Source organism: Chelonoidis abingdonii, chromosome 5 (genome assembly GCF_003597395.2).
Source record: "Chelonoidis abingdonii isolate Lonesome George chromosome 5, CheloAbing_2.0, whole genome shotgun sequence".
Lineage (NCBI taxonomy): Eukaryota > Metazoa > Chordata > Testudines > Testudinidae > Chelonoidis > Chelonoidis abingdonii.
Genome location: NC_133773.1, coordinates 30229234 through 30255390, shown reverse-complemented (window position 1 = coordinate 30255390; position 26157 = coordinate 30229234). Strand labels below are relative to the sequence as shown.

The 26157-nt window shown below is 39.5% G+C and overlaps 1 protein-coding gene across 1 annotated transcript in view; it reads left to right on the top strand.

The window, feature by feature from the left end:
* ENPEP (glutamyl aminopeptidase) overlaps positions 1-25252 on the top strand; it is a 48054-nt gene extending 22802 nt beyond the window's left edge. The window contains exons 8-20 of the mRNA XM_032775510.1: positions 4966-5031; positions 7838-7903; positions 9780-9931; positions 13468-13547; positions 15264-15394; positions 15520-15575; positions 19745-19895; positions 20668-20747; positions 20844-20945; positions 21052-21222; positions 22709-22849; positions 24755-24833; positions 25115-25252. Of these exons, the coding sequence (XP_032631401.1) occupies positions 4966-5031; positions 7838-7903; positions 9780-9931; positions 13468-13547; positions 15264-15394; positions 15520-15575; positions 19745-19895; positions 20668-20747; positions 20844-20945; positions 21052-21222; positions 22709-22849; positions 24755-24833; positions 25115-25252 (1413 nt within the window). The remainder of the gene's footprint in view (positions 1-4965; positions 5032-7837; positions 7904-9779; positions 9932-13467; positions 13548-15263; positions 15395-15519; positions 15576-19744; positions 19896-20667; positions 20748-20843; positions 20946-21051; positions 21223-22708; positions 22850-24754; positions 24834-25114) is intronic.
* Positions 25253-26157: the final 905 nt, after the last annotated feature.

The window sequence follows — 26157 nt, the reverse complement described above, 5'->3', positions numbered from 1 at the left end:
AAAAGGGCATTGCTGGCACATGACATTGGTAGATGTGCAGGTGAACAAGCCCCTGATGGTGTGGCTGGTGTGGTTAGGTCCTATGATGGTGTCCCGTGAACAAATACGTGGACAGAGTTGGCAACAGGCTTTGTTGCAGGGATGGGTTCCTGGGTTAGTGTTTCTGTTGTGTGGTGTGTAGTTGCTGGTGAGTATTTGCTTCAGGTGCGGGGGCTGTCTGTAAGCAAGGACTGGCCTGTCTCCCAAGAGCACTTCAATCTCCCTAGACACCAATAACTGACTTAAAAGTGGCCATTATTCAACCAAAAAAAAACCCAAACTAAAACAAAACAAAAAAGCCAAAAACAAATTTCAGTGAGAAACTGCAGAACTGGAATTAATTTGCAAACTTGACACCATCAAATTAGGCCTGAATAAAGACTGGGAGTGGCTGGGTCACCACAAAAAATAATTTTCCCTCTGTTAATACTCACACCTTCTTGTCAACTGTTGTGAATGGGCCACATTCACCATGATTGAATTGGCCTCATCAGCACTGACACCCTCCCCACCCCACTTGGTAAGGCAACTCCCATCTTTTCATGTGCTGTATATTTATACCTGCTTACTGTATTTTTCACTCCATGCATCTGATGAAGTGAGTTATAGCCCATGAAAGCTTATGCCCAAATAAATTTGTTAGTCTCTAAGGTGCCACAAGGACTCCTCATTGTTCTTACTAACACTGTTTCAAGTTACTGCAACTGTGAGAACAATACTTTAGCCAGGCCTCAAGGAAGACATCAGTGTTCTGACCACTGTGCCATCTAAATCTGCTCACAGCACGTGTAGAAATGTGGGGATTAAAATGTTAGCAGCCTCTGGCACCTTGTCCACCCTGCCGTTCCCATTGTCAATGATGGAATTACCCTAGCACGAGCAGCTGATTGAGTGGTGGTAAGAATGGCAGCAGCCAGCTGCCCATCTAAGCTAGGGTACCTAATGTTGCTGAAACAGTGTTAATGGCAGTGGGGAACTTTTTAGACAAGGTCACTGCTTTTCGTGGGAGTACTTGTAGGAGCAAGGCAAGGATTTGACCCAGTGGCTTGTTACTGCAAATTATTCCTGACATTTACTGTTTTTAGTATACTTAAACTGTTTAGGTTAACAACTTCTTGTACAACTCTACAGCTCTTTCCTATTTGATGGTATAGATAAGGTTTCCTCTAATCATTCAAATTCTCCATTGCATGCTGCACTCCAAGAGAGCAGGTAAAGAATTCAGAGATTCCCAATGATTAATCACATTTGAAAATCTGATTTCACAAAAAATTTAGTAGGCGTTAAGATTTTGAGTTGAATTCCTTAAATCCTTAGTGAACAAACTATAGACTGTGCTTTTGTATCTTTCCTTCAGAACCCTGTATGTAGAAATTCTAATGTTGTGTTTGCTAATGTTATATCCAGCCTATTCTTTCTCTCAAGGCTTCCATTATTATGCTAAGCAAAAATGTATCCTTGACTGATTTTAGTCTCAGCTATGTCTAAAACGAAATCCTTTTGAGTGTTAGGTCTCTCTTTTTATTAGGTTTCAGAGTAGCAGCCATGTTAGTCTGTATCCGCAAAAAGAACAGGAGTACTTGTGGCACCTTAGAAACTAACAAATTTATTTGAGCATAAGCTTTCGTGGACTACATTGGATGCATAGAATGGAACATATAGTGAGGAGATATATATACACATACAGAGAGCATGAAAAGGTGGGAGTTGTCTTACCAACTCTGAAAGGCCAATTAAGTTATTAGCTAGCCCTACACCTGAGTAGGCTATTTTTTTGTGCAATCTTCCTCTCCCCCCCTCATTGTTAGCACCTGTACCCAACAATATGTCAGTATTTATTGCATCATTAAATGTCCAGTAGCCAAACCATAAACCATTAGATAAATTGCCATTCTAGCAGCCCTGGTAAAACCAACAATAGTCAAGATATGTAGAGTAAAATCAGACACTCTGGACCTAAAGCTGATTTAAGTTTCACCAATGCAGTGAGTAAGAGACACCTTGTTTTCTACAACTTTTAAAAGGTGCCCAGATGGTACTATACTGCATAAGAAACTGGATAGAAAACTCCCATCTTTAATTCACCCTCCCCTTTGTGCTTACATAGTTGCCACAAAACTGAATATTTTAAGATAAACCACTATTCTGGAGACACTTGCAATGTTTGGGGATATATTTTAAATATTAAAACCTCTTATGAAATTCTATGGCAGTTGACAATGAACACGCAATTTGGAACTCAGCGTCAACTTAATCAGAATGTTTAAAAATGTTTATACAGTCTAAAGATGCGATGAATTCTTTTTAGGGTCTATGGAGTCATCACAGCACATTCTGTAATTACATACTTGGTCAGGATCTGATTGACAGGGCACAACATAGGTAGAAAAGTCAAGTTAGGTAAAATGCAGTGTTGTCATAGTCATGTCAGTTCCAGGGTATCAGAGAGACAAGGTGGGTGAGGTAATATCTTTTACTGGACCAACTCCTGTTGGTGAGAGACATAGGTCTGACTCTGTGGGTGCACTGGGGCTCAAGCATCCGCCCCCCCAAAAAATAGGGAGTGCTCAGCATCTGCAGATTAATCTTTCGTGTGCCCCAGTGCCAGGACCGTGGCCCTGCCGCCTGCTCCGTCTCAAGGCCCTATCCCCACTCGCATGCGGGAGAGGGTGCGGAGAGGAGCACCCACTGGCAAAATCAAAAGTCAGCGACTGTGGTGAGACACAAAAGCTTTGGAGCTTCCACAAAGCACTTCTTCAGGTCATATTTATGTGTTCTGATTAAATGGACATTGAGTTCCAAATGGTGGGTTGTCAGTTGTCACACACTTTCATAAGAGGCTTTCTTCATTATTTTGAGTGCTACCTGAAAGGAAGCAAACTAATCTTATCAGAGATTTACCTACAGACAATAAGAATAGTCCAGGTTAAATCGACAAAGCAAGGGTACTCAGATTCAAGATAAATTATATTCCTGGCTCCTGAAGAAGAGCTCTGTGGGAGCTCAAAAGCTTGTCTCTCTCACCAACAGAAGTTGGTCCAATAAAAGATATTACCTCACCCACTTGTCTCTCTGTTAGGTAAAAGACAGTTTGACCATATAATAGAGCTGGAATTAGTGACTCCACAGTTAAAGTTGTTTTGAGATTTGCACTTGAATTATTACACTCCATCTCTCTCACAGTTGAATTTAACAGTTTAATGCATTGTCTTCAGATAACAATCAAATTTTCCATAATATTTTTAGCTCTAATATTGATCATTTCTTTCCAGAGGAAATATTTTAAATAAGCTCTTTTTGAAGTAGTCTTGAGAGTCTCCACATTTCAGAACCCTGTGGTAATGAACTATAGGCACCAAAACTTCCAAATTTACACACATGTAACCTCACAATATCTCTGGCATAGGCTAGCAGTTATAAGAATATGCTCGTAGCAAGTATGTTTACAAAAAATAAAATAGGACAAGCTACTCAGCTGGTATAAATCAGTCAATTTATTAACTTCAGCTGAGCTATTCCAATATACACCAAATGAAGATCTGTCCCAAATAAGAGAGAAGTTGTGCAGACAACTGGGTTTATATATCCTGTGTTCTTCTTTTCCATCATCACAATCTCAAGGGGATAACAAAAGGCAATCAGGAGTTTCGTGAGGATCAGAAACACAGTTCTATATTGTTTATAAAAGTGACCTTATAGCAGCAAAGAGTCTTGTGGCACCTTATAGACTATCAGTTCTGAAGCTTGTCAACCTCTCCAATTTTTATAACAAAGCTGGTTTTGCATTGGAAAAGAGACATCTGCTGGCCAATTTGCAAACTGTGATAATAAATTGGAAAAGAAAGTCTCCAAATTAAGGGTTTGTCTATTGCTGTTTGAAACCACTGCTCTATATCAAAGCATGCAATGGAACTTTTAGTGTATGGTAGCACATCCATGCAGCCAGTCAACGTGCAGCAGGCTAGTGCACTGTATATTCATACCCCGGCTTGTTGCGCACTAAGCCTTAGTGTAGACAAGTCCTAACTACTGCATAAGTCTACTCAATGTTAACAACCACTCCAGTGACACACTGATGTGTCCAAATTGTCATCTCTAGTAATATAAAGAATGGAGTCAAGGCTTACTGAGGAACTGACATAAGTGCCTAATCTCATGGGACAGTGAGTTCTGTTTTGTTTTTTTAAACAATTCAAAACATTTTTTCAATTATCCTTTTTTTCTGCCAGGAAAATAAAATTTACTAACCTTGAAGTTGTAGGTTGGGTTTTGCTTATTTTCCTTTCCTTCTTTTTGTGGCTATACCATTTTATCTCTTCCACCTAGGGTGACCAGATGTCCCATTTTTAAAGGGACGATCCTGTTTTTTGGGACTTTTTCTTTTATAGGTGTCTATTACCCCCCACTGCATCCCATTTTTTCACAGTTGCTATCTGGTCACCTTACTTCCACCTGTCTATTATTTCCTCTGTCCATTTTTAATTCTCTTCTTCTACCTTGGTGTCTTCTCCCACTCTCTTCCTTTCCCAAGGCCCCTATCACACTTCATCTCCTCCTGGCCCCCCAGAAGTAAGTGTCACAGAGCTTGTCAACCTGCTTCAGATGCTGGTATTTTTATGCCAACTTAGCATCCCAGCATAATTTAAGCCTTGAGTAGAGTCATTGTACAATCTAAAACTGCAGATTTACAGCATTTTAAAGGCTCCTACTTTCTTAGTCAAAGTCTCACAACAGAGTCTGAAATCACGGCAGGAGTGAGTGAGTGAGAGAATGCTCTGCAGAAATAAGGAACTCATTTTTTATGCATATAGATTACTTCTGTTTTTGCTAGATGGAATATTCACTCTAGTGAAGTCTTTTAAAGTAATGAGAATCTAGTTTTAAAAAGGTGTGAAATGACCTTATTCCCTTTCTTTTTGTATGTAGGGATCATCAATTCTCAGAATGCTTCAAGATTGGATTACACCAGCAAATTTTCAAAAAGGATGTCAGGTATGTACTACAGTAAAACATGCCAGAAAACAAAAATAAACCACATGTGGGAAAGGGAAAGATTTTATTCAGAAAAGTGAATGTGATACATTCGCTTTCTGTGTTCTCATTACAATTTCAGATGACTATATATGTACTAAAACATTCATTCCTAACAACATTTCTATACTAACATTTAGTCCAATTAATCTAAATTTTATTTTTTGCAGGAGGTAGATACACTATCTCCTTCAACCACATCTGAAAAAGCTGTGTAGACAATAAAAACTAGGTTACATGAATTCCCAGCATGATGGCACAGTTTGGTATTGACACAGAAGTTACGGAACCTTTTGCAATGGAAATAGGTAGCAATGTTAAATGGAAATTAATTCTCACAATGAATTGAAATTTGAACTGCAGGGTTGTATGTGTGTTTGAAGGCCAGCCAGTGATGACCCTAGGCACATGATATCTAACGATACCCTCCTGATTCCTCCTTACTACTCTATCCCCATGCTCTTATCTGTGTTAACTAGAACCTAGTCACCCAGCTACCAAAGCACTCCTGCATCTTCCTAACATCAAGTACCTCCAGACCATTCAGTTGTGCTAGGCTGTTTACAGAAATCTACCTGAAAGCTTTAGAAATCTTGATTCACTTGGCAACTGCAAAAACTTGAAGCTGGCCCTGAGGCCACTACAGACAAAACTCCTCTTTCAGAGCAATTAGGGAAGCCAGAGCCTGAAAACAGTTACTCCGCATCTGTCAATCCAGATGCATGGTGCTAATTTTCCCGAGGTGGGGGTGGGGGAACGCTCTTTTACTTTAACCCTACCAAGAGGCTAGGATACATGCTAACTACCATACACACAAAAGAGAAAATTGCAGAATTTGGAGTCTTCTCCAAAAATAGAGGACATAACTGCTGTGCTCTGAAACCTTTAAATAATTAACCATGATGCCTTTGTTTCCTGGATTATTAAATATGTTCTTATCCCCAGCCACCCATGCCAAACTCTCCCCCCGCACACAAAACAACCACCTCCCCCTCGCCCCCCACAACGCCCAAGATCTCTGAGTTGCTACACTGGCATTTTTCAGGAAATCTCTCACCATTGAGCTAGTCCTCAAAGTGAATCTTCAGAATATGGTGATCGAGATGCCTGATTCCAGTTTACACTAGTGCTGTCATCTCTGCTCCCAAGCTAGATATGGAGGGGCTGGGAGAACATCCTAGCTGGCCAGCTGACTGATTATATTGAAACCATAGCAAACACATTTGGTACAATCAGCAAGGACAGTCCTACAGGATAGGAATATTCAGTCACACTCCACATTATAGGCACAAGCTGCCATGATAAATACTTCCTGCTTACCCACATCCCTATACAAGCACAGAAATAGCTGTGGCTGAGATTGAAACAAACAGCACCACCTATCTAACATTCTGTAGGCAGGCTAGGAAAGAAAATATCACATGCTACTTGATGTGTCACAGTCTCAGTAGCACTGAACTGGGGGATAGCATGTTCTAGTATTCAATATTTAAGCATAACAAGAAATCATTAAATAGCTAATTATTAGTTATCATTTAAGCCTTTAAGAAGATTTTGATCACAGAATGCAGTTATCTAAATTATCATAGTTTAACTTTGATTTCCACTTTTAGACACCCCCAATATAACTCTTTTTGTGACCTATTTAATAAGACAGAAATGTACAATACAACTACATTTTGTCCACTCAAGTAAACAACAAAGAAAAATTTAGGGTCCTCTCCAAGGATTAATACATTGCACATTAATGTATCATGTTGGAAAATACTGACTCCCTGTCTTAAGAATAGGCCTGTCCTTTGGGAAGTACTGAAACATTTTTGGATTAATATGGTTCCATTTGATTTATTGAAGGCACACACAACTGGAATGATGGGGAAACTTTATTCTACCCTTTCAAACGTCTCATCAATGAGCAGCTGTGTTTTTGCTGATTCAGTTTGTTTTTAGATTGAGACATATAAATTAATAAAACTTTTATAAAAACAATGGATCCAGCTTAGCTTCCAGAAGGAAGAAGAAGCTGGTTCTCTTATGGACAGTGTATAAATTAAAATCACACTTCATCCTGGCTGACATTAAGCTCTTTCATGCTCCCCAAATTTTTACTAGGCAATGGTGTTTGTAAGTCATATGGACTAATATTTTGACACTTATAATTCAGTGTGCAATAATTTCTCAATGTTTCTGGCTTTCCCAAAGGCAGAAGAGTGGGAGCAACTGCTCCCATCCTGCACTTATACAGGGAGGAGTTGGGATATCTCTAAGCCTTGGTCTACACAGGTGAGGGGGGGGGGAATCTATATAAGTTACGCAACTGCAGCTATGTGAATAACGTAGCTGAAGTCAAGGTACTTAGATCGACTTACCGTGGTCTCTTCACCGTGGTGAGTCAACTGCTGCCACTTCCCCATTGACTCTGCCTGCGCCTCTCATGGTGGGTCGATTCATCGCATCTACACTAGACGCTGGATCGATTGCTGCCCACTGATCCGGTGGGTAGTGTAGACATACTCTGAGATCTCCTTTTTAGAACAACCTGCGGACCCTGCATTTGGAAAGTGTTTCTAATTTTCTTCTGTGCAGAAAGCAGTGAAATAAACAAATGTACATATCTCTCAAAGCCTTTGCGCGTTAAGAATAACACCACTCTTAGGAAGGTATTCCGCATGTTAGTACTATAGATAACATTACAATATGTGCATTGTTTTGATAGGTGAGGAAGAATATGCAAATATTTAAAACATTTTCTTCTTTTTTTCCCTAGGAGTATCTAAAGAAATACCATTTCCAGAATGCAAAGACAGACGATTTCTGGGAATCCCTGGCAAATGTATGGCCTGTAACAATTAACACCCTTGCTATTCAAGGTTTCTGTACTCATCCTACAGAGCAGGGTTTCCCAAACTTTTTCATATTATGAACCTTTTTAGTAGCGAGATCATATCCCAGGCAGCCTCCCCCAGCCCAGCAAACTCCAAATCTCATCCCTCTCATAAATACAATACTCATTTTTTGCATGGAAAAATTCTTAGGTGTGGGTTGGAACTGGAAGCAAGTGAGGGGGAACTGACAAAGCAAATCAATCCACATACACAAGAAATTTCAACCTTCCAACCTATCCATCTGCCCTCATCAGTCTCACTTAAATGTACATACACACAAACACATTCCCCTAACATGATTCTTTCTATAGTAGGGTTTTCTATAGCACTCATCACAACGGTATGTAAGCCAGTGGCTCTCAACCTTTCCAGACTACTGTACCCTTTTCAGGAGTCTGATGTAACTGTCATCTCACTTAAAAACTGCTTGCTTACAAAAATCAGACATAAAAATACAAAAGTATCACAGCAGACTATTACTGAAAAATTGCTTACCTTCTCATTTTTACCATTAATTATAAATCAGTGGGAATATAAATATTGTACTTACATTTCAGTGTATAGTATATAGAGCAGTAAAAACAAGTCATTGTTTGTATGAAATTTTAGTTTGTATTGATTTCACTAGTGCTTTTTATGTAGCCTGTTGTAAAACTAGGCAAATATGAATTGATATACTCCCTGGAAGACGTCTGCATACTCCCAAGGGCATGTATACCCCTGGTTAAGAACCACTGATCTAAGCACTTAGTCTGACTGCCAGTTTAACTACCCTGGATCCTTAGTGCTCCCTCATTTCCCACCAGACCTTGGGTTCCTTCCTTCTCCCCAAGTTCTGGCTCTTTCCTCCCAACCTGCTCCCCAATTGCCTCCTGAGGCCCAACTGTTTTCTGCCTCCCCGAGTTCCCAGCTCTTTACTTGGACACCATATGCCTTCCTCTCCCCCTCTCCGACCAGGTTCCTGACAGCAATTTTACCCAAGTTCTGCATTAGTGTCTCATCCTGCTCTCCCCCTAGTGCTAGGCTTTTGCTTGCCCAGGCTGGCTCTCTTCTTGTTCTCTTTTTCCTCTCTGCTGTTCACAGTACCTTCTGGCCCTGGAGAACACCTTAAACCTGGCTCTTTTCCATCCAGCACATGGTGGGTTGGAGGGGCACTGGTTAAGTCCCATGGCCTCAGTCTGAGAGGCAGCTGCACTTGAGTTTGTGGGTAAAGAGGAAAGGAGGGGGCAGCTCCACCAGCAGTCCCTAGTGCTGGCTGCTCCTCCTTCCTTCCACCAGCACCTACCTGAAGTTGTCTGGAGGATGGAGCCAGCAGCTCAGCTCTCTTCAGAGCACCTGGAAGGACTGGCTTGCAGACCATAGTTTGGGAATTCTGCTATAGAGGAGATTCGCCAGTAGTGCTAGAATCTCATCTAGTCTTTCCTGTGTTCTACTCCCTCCTCAGAAGGCAGCAGAAGAGGAAAATTGTTTGAGCTTGAAGTGTGCAGACAGGAGCAAGCCACAAGGGCAGGGAATATTCTTTGCCCCTCCTACTGCCTGAACCCTGACCTAGTTTAACCCTGTTTGCGTTAAGATTATTTAAAATATCTCTGTTGACAGCTCATTACTTTTCTTCTGTTACATGCACCATGAAAGGGTTTAACAAATAAAATATTTTTGAGCCAATCTTTCTCTCTTATTTGTTGAACTGTTAGGAACAAAGCCCTAACATTAATGAGGGAAACCTGTTCCCTTTCTGGTCTCCCAGCCACTTAGCATGAGAGTTTTATTCCCTCTTCAATCTGATTTAGCTTTCTCAGTGTGACCATCTGCTATTATTCTTAGGCAAGTATTAAGCCAGTGAAGGAAGTGATGGACACTTGGACCAGGCAGATGGGATACCCTGTATTGAGTGTGGAAGCTAATTCGAACGTCACACAGAGACGTTTTCTGTTGGACCCCTCAGCAAATTCTTCTGAACCGATCTCTGCACTGGGGTAAGGTTTTACTGTATATGCCTGTCCTGTAGACAAACGGTAGAAAGAGAGATGCTGTAGATAGATATGCTCATATGCATTCATTTTCTCTCTCTCTCTCTCTCTCTCACACACACACACTTCTCCCTACCTCAAATTTACAGTTACCTCCCAAAACATGTAATGCAACATATAGTAAATGTAACGTCTAAAGGAAGAGGTATGTTGTGTAACTTTGGATGTGTGATACACTCCACCCACCCCATGCTTGAGTCTAATCAACTCTGCATAACTTTACCTTATGCCAAATAAAAGTAACCTGAGTAACAGACAAGACTGGAAATGAACTGAGTTCTTGGGAGACCAAGTGGAAGAGGTCTCAGGGGAAACCCAACAACCAGTAAATTACAAGAAAACTTAACAAGATGCTTTATAATAACTCCCTACACCCAGGACAACTACTGCATCAGCTGTGTGTGTCTTGGTGTAGAACACTAAATGTCTAAATCCAAAAGGAAGAAGAGGAAGGGAAGACAAATGGTATGGAGGACTGGGCATAACAGAGATCACAGCAGTTTCAGTTATATATGGATATTTTTTCAATATTTCTGAGTGAATTTCATGATAGTGGAAGATGCCCTATTTACAGCCCTGGAGACTTTAGCCACTAAAACAGGTACAACCATGAACAGAACAATGCAGCCTTCCCCGTGCTGCCCAGCAAGTGTGTCTCAACAATAACCCCCAGAGCACCATCAGTAAAGGCAAAAGAGTAGTTCTGTCCCCATGTCCATACAATTCTTGCCTTTTCTGCTTGAGACTGCCAACAAGGCTGCCAAACAGTGTCGACTGTGGTGGTTTTGTGAAGTGGGCACCACTGGGGCTTGGACATTGGCCACCAACTAATTTCACACAGATCAAAGAGCCGTCAGCCAGAAAAATCACTTATAGTCACTAGTGACCTGGTCTGGATTTGAACTGAAAAAAAAAATTCATTTTTTTGCAAATTCTACCTCTGTGCCATATGGAAGATGGTATTCAATTAACAGCTCCTTACTGTTCACAACGTTGGCTCATTGGATTGTGCTCAGAAGGGGGTGAATCCAGCAGCCCAGCTTTCCTCAGATAATCAAAGGAATTAGAGCACCAGGTTCTTGGTGTTCATCATGCTTTTAATGTAAATCCTAAAGCAAGTCCTGCCCTAATCAGCCATGTACACTGTGAACTGCTCCAGTCATTCCAGAAACAGTTGCATCTCAGTGGTGGGGGAAATTAGTTCTAGATAAAATTTTACTTATCAAGTACTTAGAGATAAAATGCACTTATATAATAAAACCCTGATATTATCTTCATTGGAATAGGTTTTATCCCTTGCAAAGGATCCAAGCGCACTGGAAAACTGTACTCCCTCCCCCAGCCAGCATTGATGTGGGAGAGGAGACTACTGAGGCCTTGCGCCCCCCAGTGGAACTTTGACAGCTCAGCTCCAGGTCTGGGGTTGTGACTAAGCTGTGAAACAGAGAGAGTCTAATAAAAGTTTTTTTCTCTGAAGCCTGCAGGGATGGGTCTCCCTAGATGGCTACAGTGCCCCTGTCCTGACAAAGTCCTGTCCTGGATATTAACACTCAAAAGAGAAATACAACTTCAAGAACTCATGTTTTTTAAATAGTGCCGCTAGGCAATTATGTGGCTGCAATATAGCATGTCAGGAACACATCCTCAATAGGATATGGACATTGTACTTAATGCCCAAGAGAAGTATGGTACATGATCTCAGGAACATATAAAAACACTAAAGGAATATCACTCTACTAAGTGCATTTACAAAACAAATATTAAAAACTCTTTTATTAGCTTTCTCCTGGAGAAATGCAACAGCCAGGCTTTTGGCCAAGCAATAACCCTTTTAAACTCCGTCGCAATAATTCTCCAGAAGACAGCTAATAAAAGTTAGAAATGTACAAATCTGTTAAAACATTTTTATTTAAAAATATAAAACAAGAACTGACCTTTCTCCCAGTAGGTAGCAAAGAGATATGACTTCCTTCATTTTCTTACTTGCTAGAATGAAGTTGTCATTCCTTTGATTCTGGGTTCTAATGCAGTAAAGTCAGAAGAATGATGCGTTTTTGTATAGTGTTTGTTGCCATGGTAACTAAAATGATAGAAAAACATCTCTGGGCTGGATATTGATACCCTTGCATTATACAGTACCTTACTTCCCAACTGCTCCCATTGATTTCAATTAGACTTATCAAGGAGTAAGATACTACTCAGTGTGGGTAAAGGTATATCACAATCTGGCACTCAGTGAGGGAGGGAGGAATCAATATGGTCTAAGAGAAGAAACACGGGACTGGAACAATCAAGACGTCCTGAATTCTAATTCTGCCTCTGACACAGATTCATTGTATAGCCCTCAAAGAAACACTTTCTATTTCAGTTTTCCTTATCTGTAAAACAGTCGTAGTAATCCTTAGCAATTTACCACACAAGGGTGTTGTGAAGGTTAATTGGTTAATGTCTGTACGAAACTTTGAACATGTAAACCTCTACATTAATGCTAAGGTCACCCATCCACATATAATCATGCTTCATTAAATTAAATGCCTTGTGATCTACTAGATTAGCACGATATGATACAGAAATACTACTTGACAAGACTATTTTTCCAACTGTGTATAATTACAATAAACATATTTACAGTATATAATGGTACAGAACTTAGCTAGTCCACACGACACTCCTCTGATATTAGGTAAATATCATTCCCATTTGATAGATGGGGAAACTAAGGCACAGAGACATTAAGGCCCTCATTCAGAGAAGTATTTAAGCACATACTAACTTCAAGCATGTGACTCCTTCCATGGATTTCCAAAAAATGGCTTGGTCAATGGAACTATTCATATGGCTAAAGTTTGGCATGTGACTGAATACCTTGCTAAATCAAGACATAAGTTACTTGCTTAATACCACACATAGTCAACGCCAATGACAAAAACTCAGTAGTTCATAGCTCCCAGTCCTGTGCTCAGTCTGCTAGAGTCATGGCAGAAATTATGTATATTTCATAGTTTTAGGGACTAACTATTGAAAAAAGGAATGCTATCAGGTACTTCAAACCTTTTATTTTAACTTAGAAATAGAATATTGTCATAATTATGTAGTATTTGTCCAGTAAAAATAACCAAGTATCTATTTTACCTTGCCTGTATCCAAGATTTTTATAAACTGGTTTTGCCAGGAAGATATACTAAAAAGTTTTTATTATATTTAAATAATCAAGCTGTTGGTAAAAGACCAAAATTTGTTATCTGTGGTATTTAGTCATATATTAGTGGATATCTGGATATAGATACACAACTACGTATATATTCATAAATTGACTATGAAATAGTAAGTTTATGCAGTGCCTAGCACAATAAAGCTGGAGTCCATAGGTGCCACAGTATATGTATTTATTAATCATAATAATAATTGATAAAATGTTTTAAATGTGTTATTTTAGATTCTCTTTCAAAAGTTGTTTATATTTTCATTTAAAATCATTTCAGTTACACATGGAATATCCCAGTGAAATGGCGTGCTGGGACCGAAGCAGATGTTACATTCTACAATAAGTCAGAATCTGCAGGTAAACTTCAGTAATGTTTCATTTAAGAATAACAGTAGGCTCATTGTGACAATCACGCAAAGCTTTAAAAATATCCTTAGTAAGAACTGAAAAGTAATTAACTTTTATGTGCTTCAGTGCTCGAAACACACTGCTTGAGAATAAAGGAGTTAAGGTCCTTCCCTGGAATGAGAATAAGCCCCTCCCATAAGTAGGATTATGCTAATTAAGTCTCATAATTAAAATCTATTTTTATTTATTCACACAATATGACATCAGCCTATTATAAAATTGGTTATTTGGTTTAGAGGAATTTTGGGCACATTAAAACAAAGATTTCCATTTAATTTTAATGATAGCATGTGTATGTGTGAGGCCTGCATGTTCAAACATTTAAGATATGCTTAAATTCATCCCTACTCATAGCTAAGCAAATGTAGATGCTTTTCTAAGCCTGCTGTCCCATTGATAGCAATGGGACTTCAGTATGTGCTTTCCTGAATCTCAACCTAAGGAAGAAGCTGGATCTGGATACTGATAAATACATCTCTTGCAGTGATAGGTGGCAGTCTGGACTCACTTAGTTTAGGTGGAGGGAGGTCTTGTTATTTTGGAGTTGGCTGAAGCTATTTTCTGCTCAAAAAAACCAAAGAGATGTCCATGAAAGTTTTGTGTTTTTTCCCAAAAATTCAAAAAAATTTCTACTGCTCAACAAAATTTCAAAATTCAGAAGTATATCACCAGCTCTTCTATTCTCTTTTTGTATTTAGCACTTGCCTTCCCCTTTTAGTTTAGTTTTTTTTTAATTACTTTAAAGTTTGTGTTTAATTTACTTGCATTCAGAGTCTAGGATGAAAATTAAACCTATCCATTATATTATGATGCATAACAGAAAATTGCATGAAAGAATTTTCTCTCACCACTCTCCCCATCACAACGCAGGAGGCTGAGAGTTGTCCCAATGAATTAGAACAGTCTTTTGAAATACCTTGCATGGTTGATCCATAGTCAGAAATACTATTTACTAAGGACTAAGTCAATATGCATTGAAGTAAAAGGCTTCTGCTTCAGATACTGGAACAGGCACGAAGCGAACTTTCAAAACTGCTGACCACAGTGAGAGAAGTTTAACTTTTGAGAATGGATCATCCTCCTCAAGGGCTAGGCTTCATTCTGAGTTTCCACGAACCTCAAGATTTGAGTAAGGGTTTGGTTTATTTTGTGATTTAATTAATCTGTAGTTATAGGAACTGAGTCAAGAAAGAGGAAGGGAAAAGAGATGCATGGATATAAAATGGAAAAACATGCAGAGGATAAATAGGTAAAATATAAAGTCAGATTAATACAAACCTTAACACTGAGAACTGATAGAGACTTTTGGAATAAATATTGATAGGAATATTTTTGTGATTAAGTGTTTACTGCAAAAAGAATTATTTCCTTTATGTTTATTCTAAGTACAGTAGTCTCCATTTAATAATGAACATTTGCCTACAGATTCCACACTGTTACCACAGTTATTTCCTATTCTAAGCTAACAGCTGCATCAATATCGTTACTCTCTGCCATTTTAGAGCAACCAACCTAGAATTAAGCTTTGGGTCCTTTGTGGATATGGGTTAAAAATCAAATATGACTTTTGGAGTGAATGTATTTCCAATGAGCACACTCCCCCCTCCCCCAGGCATGTATTTATATGCACGTACATTTTTCATTAGTATTTGTTTACAACCGCAGGAATTACTATAACACCCAGCAACCCTGATTCTTTACTGAAAATAAATCCAGACCACATTGGGTTTTATCGTGTAAATTATGAAACACAAACTTGGAACGACATAAGCAGCTTATTGGCTATCAACCATACGGTGAGTCTGATTAAATTAATTGGATTTGGCTGTAAACTGGTTGGTTTCTGGGATCTACTGACAATTGTTTCTTCTACAAAATATAAACATTTTTTTGCTCTCTTTTTCTTCCTCCCCTCGTGCAGTCTTTTTCTTCTGCTGATCGTGCTGGGCTTCTGGATGATGTGTTTTCTTTGGCAAGGTAGGTTTTATAGTGAAACTAGCACATAATAGACCAGGGGTAGGCAAACTATGGCCCGCAGACCACCTCCTGCCCACCAGTCGATTTAATCCAGCACTTGAGCTCCTGCTGGGGAGCAGGGTCTGGAGCTTGCCCTGCTCCTGCACTCCAGCCGGAGAGTGGAGTTAGGGGCCGCTCCGCATGGCTCATGGAAACAGCGGCATGTCCTCTCTCTGGCTCCTACGTTTAGAGGCAGCCGGGAGGCTCCGCATACTGCCCCTGCCCCAAGCACTGCTCCGACAGCTTCTGTTGGCCACGCCTCCATGTAGGAGCCAGAGGGTAGACATGCCACTGCATCCGGGAGCTGCTTGAGGTAAGGACTGCCCAGAGCCTGCATCCCTGAGCCCCAATCCCCATCCCCTGCTCTGATTCCCCTCCCGCCCTCTGAACCCCTTGATCTCAGCCCAGAGCATCCCCCCACACACCTCAACCCCTTGCCCCAACCTGAAGCCCCTTCCTGCACCCTGAACTCCTCATTTCTGGCTCCTCACCAGAGCCCGCAACCCCAGTCAGAGCCCTCACTGCCACCACCAGACCCCACCCCAAGCCCTGATCCCTCTCTGGCCCTCTGAACCCCTTGGTCCCAGCCTGAAGCACCCTCCTACACTCCAAATCCCTCATCCCCAGCCCCATCCCAGAGCCCATACCTACAGCTAGAACCCTCATCCCTCCCACACCCCTGCCCCAGCCTGGAGTCCCCTCCCACAGCCACAGCCAGAGCCCTCACCCCTTCCTATACCCCAACCGCAATTTCATGAGCATTCATGGCCCACGATACAATTTCCATACCCAGATGTGGCCCTCGGGCCAAAAAGTTTGCCCACTCCTCTTATAGACATTTCAAAATAGCTTTCATGTCTTCACACTGGTTATTATATTGGGATTCTCTTGGTTTGGATGGTAAGAATGAGAATTTTTAAACTAAACTGCAGAAAGAATTAGGCCTTGGTTTGTCTTTAGTAGCCTTTTCTTCTCTTACATTTTCCTCTATAAGGAGCAAATTCAAATGTGTGTACAACTCTTATTGATACCAGTTAGAGTTGGCCTTACCTGTCCAGTATTAGGGTCTGATCCTGAATCACTGAAGTTAGTGGGAGTTTTGCCATTCACTTCAATGGGAGAAGGATTTATTTCCTATCTCTGCCTGCAGAACTCTTGGTTTTTTGAGCTGGGTGTGGATGGCAAGGCAATGACCAAAGTGTTCCAAATGAAGCCATGTTCCCAGAAGAAACCAGGTGTCTAAGGAGAGTCACAGAGGGTGTGTCCCTCTGTGTATATGTTGCCATAGATATCCCAGAATCCACCAGATTTCTTTCTGAATCTTGAATTAGGACAGTTAATGAGGCGTAACTTCTTTTTTGGTCACACAACTACGTGTACCTTTTCCAGGTATATTTGGGAATAAAAGCAAGTAACTACACAATGTTGATTGCCCTAGAATGGTAATGAGAACTCCTTCAGAGCTGCTCTGCTCTTGTACGTGACATCTAATCATAATAAGCCTTCAGAACTTTCTTTGGAAAGTGCCTTCTGTGTATGTTCCATAACTTTTCCCCCAAGTATATTATCTGAGCCCTTTTAAAGAGCATGGTGCTATAATAATCTCTTTAGCACTTTAATTGCTGCTATCACACAATACAGACAATTCGTTTTGCCTTGGGATGAAATGAAGGGCTCTTGTGGGAGTGCAGTTGAGTAGCTGTGTATAAAAAGAGATAAACACTGTGAGAACTGGAAGGACAGTTGATAACAGAGTTCCATAAAAAGTCAGGAAAATAAAGATGGTTTGGGCCTGGTTACTAAACCCATGAAGAATGCAGTTGCATAAGCAAAATATATGCACAATTTTGCATTCAATTTACTTATAGTTATTGCAATTGTGCATGCAAGGGATTATTTATGATCACTTGTTCCCACATGACTGAATTGCACACACAGTCACAGCAAGTGTGCACAAATTGTACACCTAATTTGTTTAAAAATCAAACCCTTCACCTTCAATACCATGTACAATACAAAAAAACCCCCCATGACATGTATGTTTAATAATCATGAAATCTTAAAAGTTAGATATTTAGAGCTAGTTTGTCCCTTCTGTGATACTCACATTACCAAATATTCTATGTCACTAATATTCTGCATTACAAATACTAGCTAATCTTCACAACAACCCTTTAAAGTGGGTAAGGATTAACATCCCCATTTTGTAGATAAGGAAACTGAGATACACAAGTGTTAAGGGATTTGCTAAAGACCAGTGAATTGATGCTATTAGAATTTATGGCTTTCTGGCTCTCAGTCATGCAATCAGACCACTAGATACCTATTGCTTGGGCAAATACAAACTTACAGCCAGAGTATGAATCCCTTACTCCCACTGGTGAACAGTTACAAAAGCAGTCCCACTGAACTCATTGGATTTTTCCCCAATATTAAAATTATTTCCCCATGTTTAGATCTTCAGTGTTTATTTCTGTGTCATAAAAAGATTTGCAAGCCAGTCTGTATTCCTGGCTCTGCCAATAGCCTTCTGATTAACCTTGGGCAAGTGACTTTAACCACTCTATGCCTCAGTTTCTCCAGCTGCAATATGTAGATAATGTTACTGACTTTTTTTAAAGTACATTGAGATTTACTGATGAAAAGCACTGTTAGCCCTAGGTATTATTGTAATTACTTCCTGATTTGAAACAACCTCCTCTAGTAACACATAGTCAGAATATATTCAGCAGATTTTCTGCATTTTACTGTAAACTGATAAATCTATAGCCAAATACTTTCAGCAGAGAAAGCTAATCCTTAGATGAGCTATGTATCCATTGTGCCGCTGGGACATATGCCCCACAGCACTGTGGATGAAATTTACAACACTTCCATGACTGCAACACAATTAAAAAAGTGTGTGATTTTCAGCTGTCCCATCATAACATAAAATCTCCAATACATGCAAGTGCAGGGGGGAAAATCGAGAATCTACATTAAAAGCAGGTGTACAGAAGCAAACTTTTATACAGGCCTGGACAGTTTCACCATGTAATAAGGAGGGAGAGATGGTTCTCCAGAATAGGTTATGAAGTCAATCAGGTTATCACTAAAGCTGAGTGAAATTATTTTATCACAGAAACTTTTTCCAGTGTGGGGGGGAGAGGGAATAGATTCAACCTGAATTCACAAAATGTTTCAGTTCACCTGAATTTGCCAAATTGTTTTGATTGAAAAAAAAAGTCTGAAGCATCAATCTGGTCAACCGGAAATGAATTTGTCTGATTTTTTCCCCCCTCATGTACTGAACAATTGCTGCTCTCCCAAGAGCACCATGCTGAATGGTGGTGTGCTTGCTCTGCCTAGTCTATTTTTAGACCAGTGCCTGTTCCATAATATAGCACATTCCCAGGGAGGAAAGGAATAAGAACGCCATAGCAGCCCCCAACTCTTACTGTTTGGGGAGGAGAAAGGAAATGCTGCCTCTGTTCCTTCCTAGAGGAGATCAGTTGGTTGGCTCTCCAGAACCCCTAATCAGTCCTATCCCATGTCAGCATGGCAGTGGGGAGAAGAGGGAGACAAGAAAACTTCTCTCAACTATGTTCACAGAAACTGGAAAAGAGGACACTGCTTGTTTGGGGGCCCACTCCGTCCTTCTCTCTTCCTATCAGAGAAGAGGTAGACTGGGTGTAGTATATGATTGAGGAATAAATGATAAGTGATTTAGAGGACACAGAGAGAGCAGGGAAAGTGATTGATGGAGAGGGAAGAAGAAATTAAACTAAGGCAAACAGACACTGAAAAAAGTAGAAGGCTGATGTCTAACTTGACTCTTCTGAAATTTGGATTTGAACAGATTTGCTTCTAGAGAGGCACATGCTCCTGAAGAAAGTCCCTCTGCTTCCTACAGATTGTACAATGGAACCAGTACATCGTCCTCAAAAAAACTAGACCATTTCCAAAATATACAAACAAGTTTTAAAATTGCATACAATGAATTCCTTTTGAAAAGAGCTTCTCACAAGAATGACACAGCCATGGAAAATGGTTACAATTAACACCCAGGACATTAGACTTCTCTGTGTGGTCTAGTTACAAATGAGGCAAGATGTGTAAGGTTGTGTCAATTGTCTCTCTTCCTTCCTTAGGGCTGAACTTTTGAATTATGATGTTCCACTGAATCTAACAAAATATCTACAAGATGAAGAAGACTATTTACCTTGGCATAGAATTATATCAGCTGTATCTTACCTCAGAGACATGCTTGGAGATGATATAGAGCTCTACCCCAGGTTTCAGGTGATGCAACCAATGAAAGTCTTGCTTATAATCTATTAATCCAGTTCAAGGCTATAACAATGATAGTATTGAAGGCTGAGTGACTTTCAAAGTTGCTGAAGCTATTTTAGTATAATTTCAACATTAAAAGATGTATATTATTTATTATACTCAACATATATTTTGCGAGCTGATTTATATAGGCCCATGAATTATACAAATCCACAGACTGGGACTATATACTGGAAATAAAATTGGAGTATTCCCAGTTATAGTTGCCACCTATTTTGATTGTTCACTGTACAGTTGTTCTTGTACCAGGGCTGTCTTGTGTATTATAAGCAGGATTGTTCAAGATAGCAAAACTTTTGATGCCTTACCTACACCGTGAAAGGTAACCATGTCTCAGTGAGGTTGTCAACAATCATGATGTCTGACCAGGGATTGAACATACTTCAGTAGTCAGCTCAGATAAGCACAAACTATAGTCAGCATTATGTCAGGGAACCAAGTTGAGCAGAGTGTGTCCTCATTTACACTGGTGGTTATGTTATCGTAGTGTAGACAAGGCTTGAGACTGATGGGACATCTTCATGTTGTGTCAGTGTATCATAACAGTGCAAAGCAAAGGTGCAGTATGATGTTTACATCCTTTCGTGACAAGGTGACTTTGCTGAAAGTTTTTTTCAGGGGTATATTCTTACTGGAATTTTTAAAAAGGCAAACTATAAAGATGAAAACCTTGTTACATCATGAAACCCATAAAGGTAATCAGAAAACCTCTTTATTTCAGGCATATTTTCGCAGTCTGGTTAAACCCATTGCAAGTAAGCTGGGTTGGGACGATGATGAAACTGGAAGCCATGTGACGAGGTTAAGAATTTATTGTGTACATTAATATTATATATAGACTGAGATTGTAGAACACTAGGAAAATCTCCCTCTGTCTCTCTTTTTTTTTTAAAAAAGGCTTCTTCGTGCAGCTGTTTTAGGATTTGCATGCAGCATGGATGACCAGGATGCTTTGAACAATGCATCTAGCTTATTTTATTCCTGGTTAAATGGAGCAAGGTGAATATTCATGGTTTTTGCATTGAGTTAAAAGTACTGTGTATTGTATTATAATGCAATTCAAAAAAAGGTGACAACCATAATATATTTTTTTTATGTTTCTTAGTCCACCTGTAAACCTCCGGCTCTTGGTATATCGCTATGGGATGCAGAACTCCGGCAATGAGACATCATGGAACTATATGTTTCAGAAATATCAAAATACTTCATTAGCTCAAGAAAAAGAAAAGTTGCTCTATGGTCTGGCATCAGTGAAGAACATCACCCTTTTGAACAGGTTGCTGAAAACATGCTGAAAGAGTTATTTTCCTTCCCCCATACACTCGCCCACATTACCATTTTTGGCATATATAAAGTATGATATAGAACACAGCAGATTGTCAAATGCTGTCACTCTTGAGTAGCCCTCCCTGAGATTATACTGCCAGTAACTAGGCAAGGTGATTGTTCTCTTGCTTGAAAGAATATGCTCAGGTGATGGTTTTTATAGCTTTTCATCTCTTGCAAGCATAGAACTACCCTAATGATTACTACTTCTATCAGGGCAGTATCCTCCAAGGTCCCAGTTGGTATCTGGGCACTATTGTCCTAGCACACAAAATGACAGTCCTTGCCCCAAGAAGTTTACAGTTGGGGACAAGATTAAACAAATGAGCATAATTAACAATAGGAAGAAGTAGAAGAGTGGGGATGAAGGTAACAGTAATATGGATATGTGGTGACCGAGGTTAGCAGGTGCACATGATTTAAGGTCATTTCGTAACTAACCCTACACAGTCATTGCTTCTATGACTAAAACATGGATTATTCAGACAAACCCAAATCTGCAGAGCAAAAAAACAAACAACAAAAAATCTGCCCTGTAGGTGCACTCACAGGTGGATTTTGGCCCTTCTCAGAACCAACTTTTTTAGTGAAATAAAGGAAAAAAGAACACATACCACTGAGAAAACTGGCTGTGCACTCAGCCATTTGTTTATGGAGCTGAAGAACAGAACCCTCAGCCTCAAGTTACAGTAGCTGCTACTGTACATTGCAGCTAGGAGTAGCTTCCTAATATTGTCCTTAAACGTGTCTATGTGACAGTGAGTCCACTCATTTTATGGACCTATTGGTCACACCCCTGACCTACCACATTATAGACCTTCTATAGTTCACAAGATTTCATCCTATTAGACAAAGGAACTTTGACCTCACTCACTGGGATAGAAAACAGACAGATTTAGGGTAAAATTTTCAAGTGAACTAGGAAATCAATGGGAAGTAGATGCCTCAATATCATTGAGGATCTGGGTAGTAAACCCTGTTAATTTTCAGTAAGATGCCTGGGACTTACTTTATGCTAGGGCTCAGCTCCAGCATCTCTTCTGGTAGGCATGTATGCCAGACATGACCTTGCAAATATGATGCATACAAGGTCATGATATGTGGAAGATCCCATAGTTATTACCTGAGCCCAGGCAGCTTTAAAAAAAAAAAGGGGAAACACTGGTGATGTCTTTTGATGTCTGTTGCTTTGGAAAAAAATCTTATCCTTAATAGGTAATCACATTTTAGACCAGCCTATTTAATCCTTAAAATGGTTTAGAAAAAATAAGCCTCTACTGTTAGATTTTCCATAGTAAAATACAAATATTTCTGCAGGTGGTTTAGGTTGGCCTCAGCAACTTGAACAGTTTCTTTACAACTCACTTTTCACAGTCTTTAATGAAAGATTTTTAAAAGTCTGTTTAATTGTTTGTTTCCCATCTGGTTTCTCCTAGGTATCTAAAATATATTTACAACACCAGTCTTATTAAAAGTCAGGATGTGTTCACTGTCCTGACATACATCTCCTATAACAGCTATGGCAAAACCATGGCTTGGGACTGGATACGGCTCAACTGGGAATACTTAGTCAGCAGGTATGTTAACATCCTTTGAACGTTTTACACTTAATTCCAAGTCTCCTGCTCTTTATTTTCTTATCTCACCTCACTTTAGTCTCTCCACACAGTCACCATGAGGTGCAGAAATACATCAATCCATTTCTCCTAATGTGAAGCAAAAAACTTGCAAATATCTTTGGATTTACCCATTTCCGTGGAAGCAAATGGCTCTAAGAAGCAACTCCTTTGGACAGAGACAGCTGAAAATGTTTTAAATATTATTGCAGCCTGTGGTGAAAAAAATGAGTTTCTGCCAACTTGAAAATCCTATACTAAAGTTCCAGTCTGAATCAAAACTTTCTGAGAGCTAAGTAGCACAGTGCAGTTTGATTGTCAGTTACCTGCCTCTCTTTTGGACAAAGTAGCTGGCTGTCAGATCTTTGAAACACTGCATAACATAGGAAGCACATTTAAGGCCTTAGTTCAGCAAGTTACTTTAAAGTCAGGCAGGTTTTTAGCATGTGAATAATCCCATTGGTTTATGGGAGACCAGCTTTTCTGAGACTCCAGCCATTAACATTTGATCCTGAGAGATACTGAGCACCCTAATCTGCCACAGCTTTCACTACACTCAGCTCCTTGCAGACTAAAGGCTGTATAAGGCCCTCCACACCACTTAAGCTACCGGTGGAATAACTAAAACTTCAGAGGGAGCTGGCACGCCAGCTCATCAGAAACTGTTGCAGAGGCTAGCAGTAATTCCATGGATTCAGTGATTAACACCCATGCAAGAGGTGTGAAAGAGCTGCACCTGCAGGGACAACCAATAGGCTTGAACAACAGCTACAGAGAAAATGCATTGTAGCCCAGTGCCCTAGGTAGATTTTGCATCCCCCTGCCAGTCCCTCCAAAAAAGAATTTCCAGTCATTTCACCCACATAGACACTGTCCATTCTGGTTTTCTGCAGACATATTGATTGTCACCCTTAGTGAATTGTGATCTCTCCAACACTAAGTTGTGACAGCACCAGAAGAATCAGTCAGGAAGCTTTTTGCTTTAATATTTACTCATAAAAAAACCAGTATTTTTCTAGGAAAAGGAGAGAGAAAATACAGGACAGTTTCCTAGAGGTGTGCTATATTATCGTTTGGGCTTTACGAACCATATATCTGTGCGGTAAAGAATTGTAATATGAATTTGAGGAATAAAAAGATGTAGATAAAGCAGTTAAGACTTATTCTACAAGGTATATTTCTATCCCTAAATGATCATTAGCAGCCAATGCCAAGAGAGAACTGTAGCAAGTTCCACAGAGTTATGGGAATATTCTTCCATGGACTCTGCAGCAGTCAATTCCCAGTCTGGCCTAATACAGAATATTCTCTTTAGTCACGGCAATCTACAATGAGGGGTCTTGTAAATTTCTTATACCCTCTTGTAGTAACAATGTAATCAGCTTCCGGCTTTTTCCTGTCTATTCACAGCTGATTCCTGAGGTGCTCTGTCACTCCTACTACTAGAGTAAGACATTAGAAAGGGAATCTAATTGAAACTCACATGAGGGCATAGAATCACAATAAGGCTGCCAATTTTCAGAGTACCTCTGGCCATACACAATTTTAGCTCCACAGAGGGACAGCGACATGAGAGGGCGTTGTAATGGAAATTTCTCTCAAGGGTTGGCTTGATTCCAGGCAGAAGACACCATTCTTTGAATATGTTTACATCAGAGATCTCGCCAGGTCTAGCTAAATTACAGAATAGTACAAAAATCATACAATAAGCTTTTTCAAATATTTCTGGTAACATCTCGAAATCTGGAGCAACATCTATTTTGTGATGCTAAAAGATTAAGAACTAAAATAGTTTAACAATAAAGGAACAAACACTCCAAAAAAAGCAATATTATTTTTAAATCAACTACTATTTCTTTTTTTCAGATACACTATCAATGACAGAAATCTTGGTCGAACAGTATCAATAACCCAAACATTCAACACTGACCTTCAGCTTTGGCAGGTATGGAGATGATGCCTAGAGTCATTTTAAGCCACTAAGTTATAAGACCTTCCTCTGCCGGAAACTTGCCCTTTTATTCTTTAAGATAAGATGCCTGGCACAATTTTGAATGCTATAAAACAATTATTCAAGTACTACCAGTCCAATCCTGAAGTCCTTTCTCAAGTAAAACTTTCCCTGATTTCAAGAACATAGAATTGGGCCTTATAAAAATTACGTGATGTTAAATACAACAGAAGTACTTGCTGCCTGTGAATTCATTTTCATTTTCTCTTTTCAAGATGGAAAATTTCTTTGAAAAATACCCTAATGCTGGAGCAGGAGAAGCACCCAGGAAACAGGCTCTTGAAACAGTGAAGAACAATATTGAATGGCTAAAACAAAACAAGGGAGAGATAGAAGCATGGCTAACAACCTAATGTTTTACTTCAAAGTTGCAAAGAATTAAAAACATATTGTCTTAATTTTATGCACTTACTGTTTTTTCCATGAAGATTTGGGAATCCATTTACAAATGCTGTCTCTGAATCCCACAAACACTTATGCACTTGAATAACTTTACTCATGTAAGATAAACAAGACTACCTGTAAGAGTAAAGTTCCTCATGTTATAAGCAATTGCACGATTGGGCTCTGTTTATACCTCCCACCTTCTGCTTTGAAAAATGTACCCCTTTGTTTATGTAGAAAGAAACCCATTTAAGAATATTTAAAACACTCAGGGATACCCTTCCAACTGTATTTTACAGGTGGTCTATTTCAAGGGAATTAAGTAGTAATTTGAACTTGTTTTAAAATCATTTTATATATTTATACTTGTAAAAGACATCATGTGGGATTTAGCTTTGCGTACTAAAGCACTAGTACTAAAGAAATGTCAGTTAATTTTGTTTCTTGATTGATTCTTTACAAGTGTAACTATTGGTATTCAAGGGATCAATATTATCAATCTACCATTTAAGTTTATAATTTGGGATTCTGTAATTTTTATATTTTGTTTTTCTCTCTAAATCCTGTCAAAGCAGTGGCTCTCAAACTTTAACAACCTGTGAACCCCTTTCACTAAAATGTCAAGTCATGTGAACCCCCCTCTTAAAAATGAATATTTCCAGGGATTTTCTCCTTCACCTGAGTATAAATTATTAAAGCAGTGATCTTGGAAATATAAAATTGGTTTTTGTGACATGCTTATTACATACTATTTAGTATCAATTACAGTATTTTTATTATGTTATGAAAATGGCAACACTCTTCCAAGATCTCACTTTCGTAGATTGTATCACTTTGAATAAGCCAGTTATAAGACAAGGTTCCTATGTTTCAT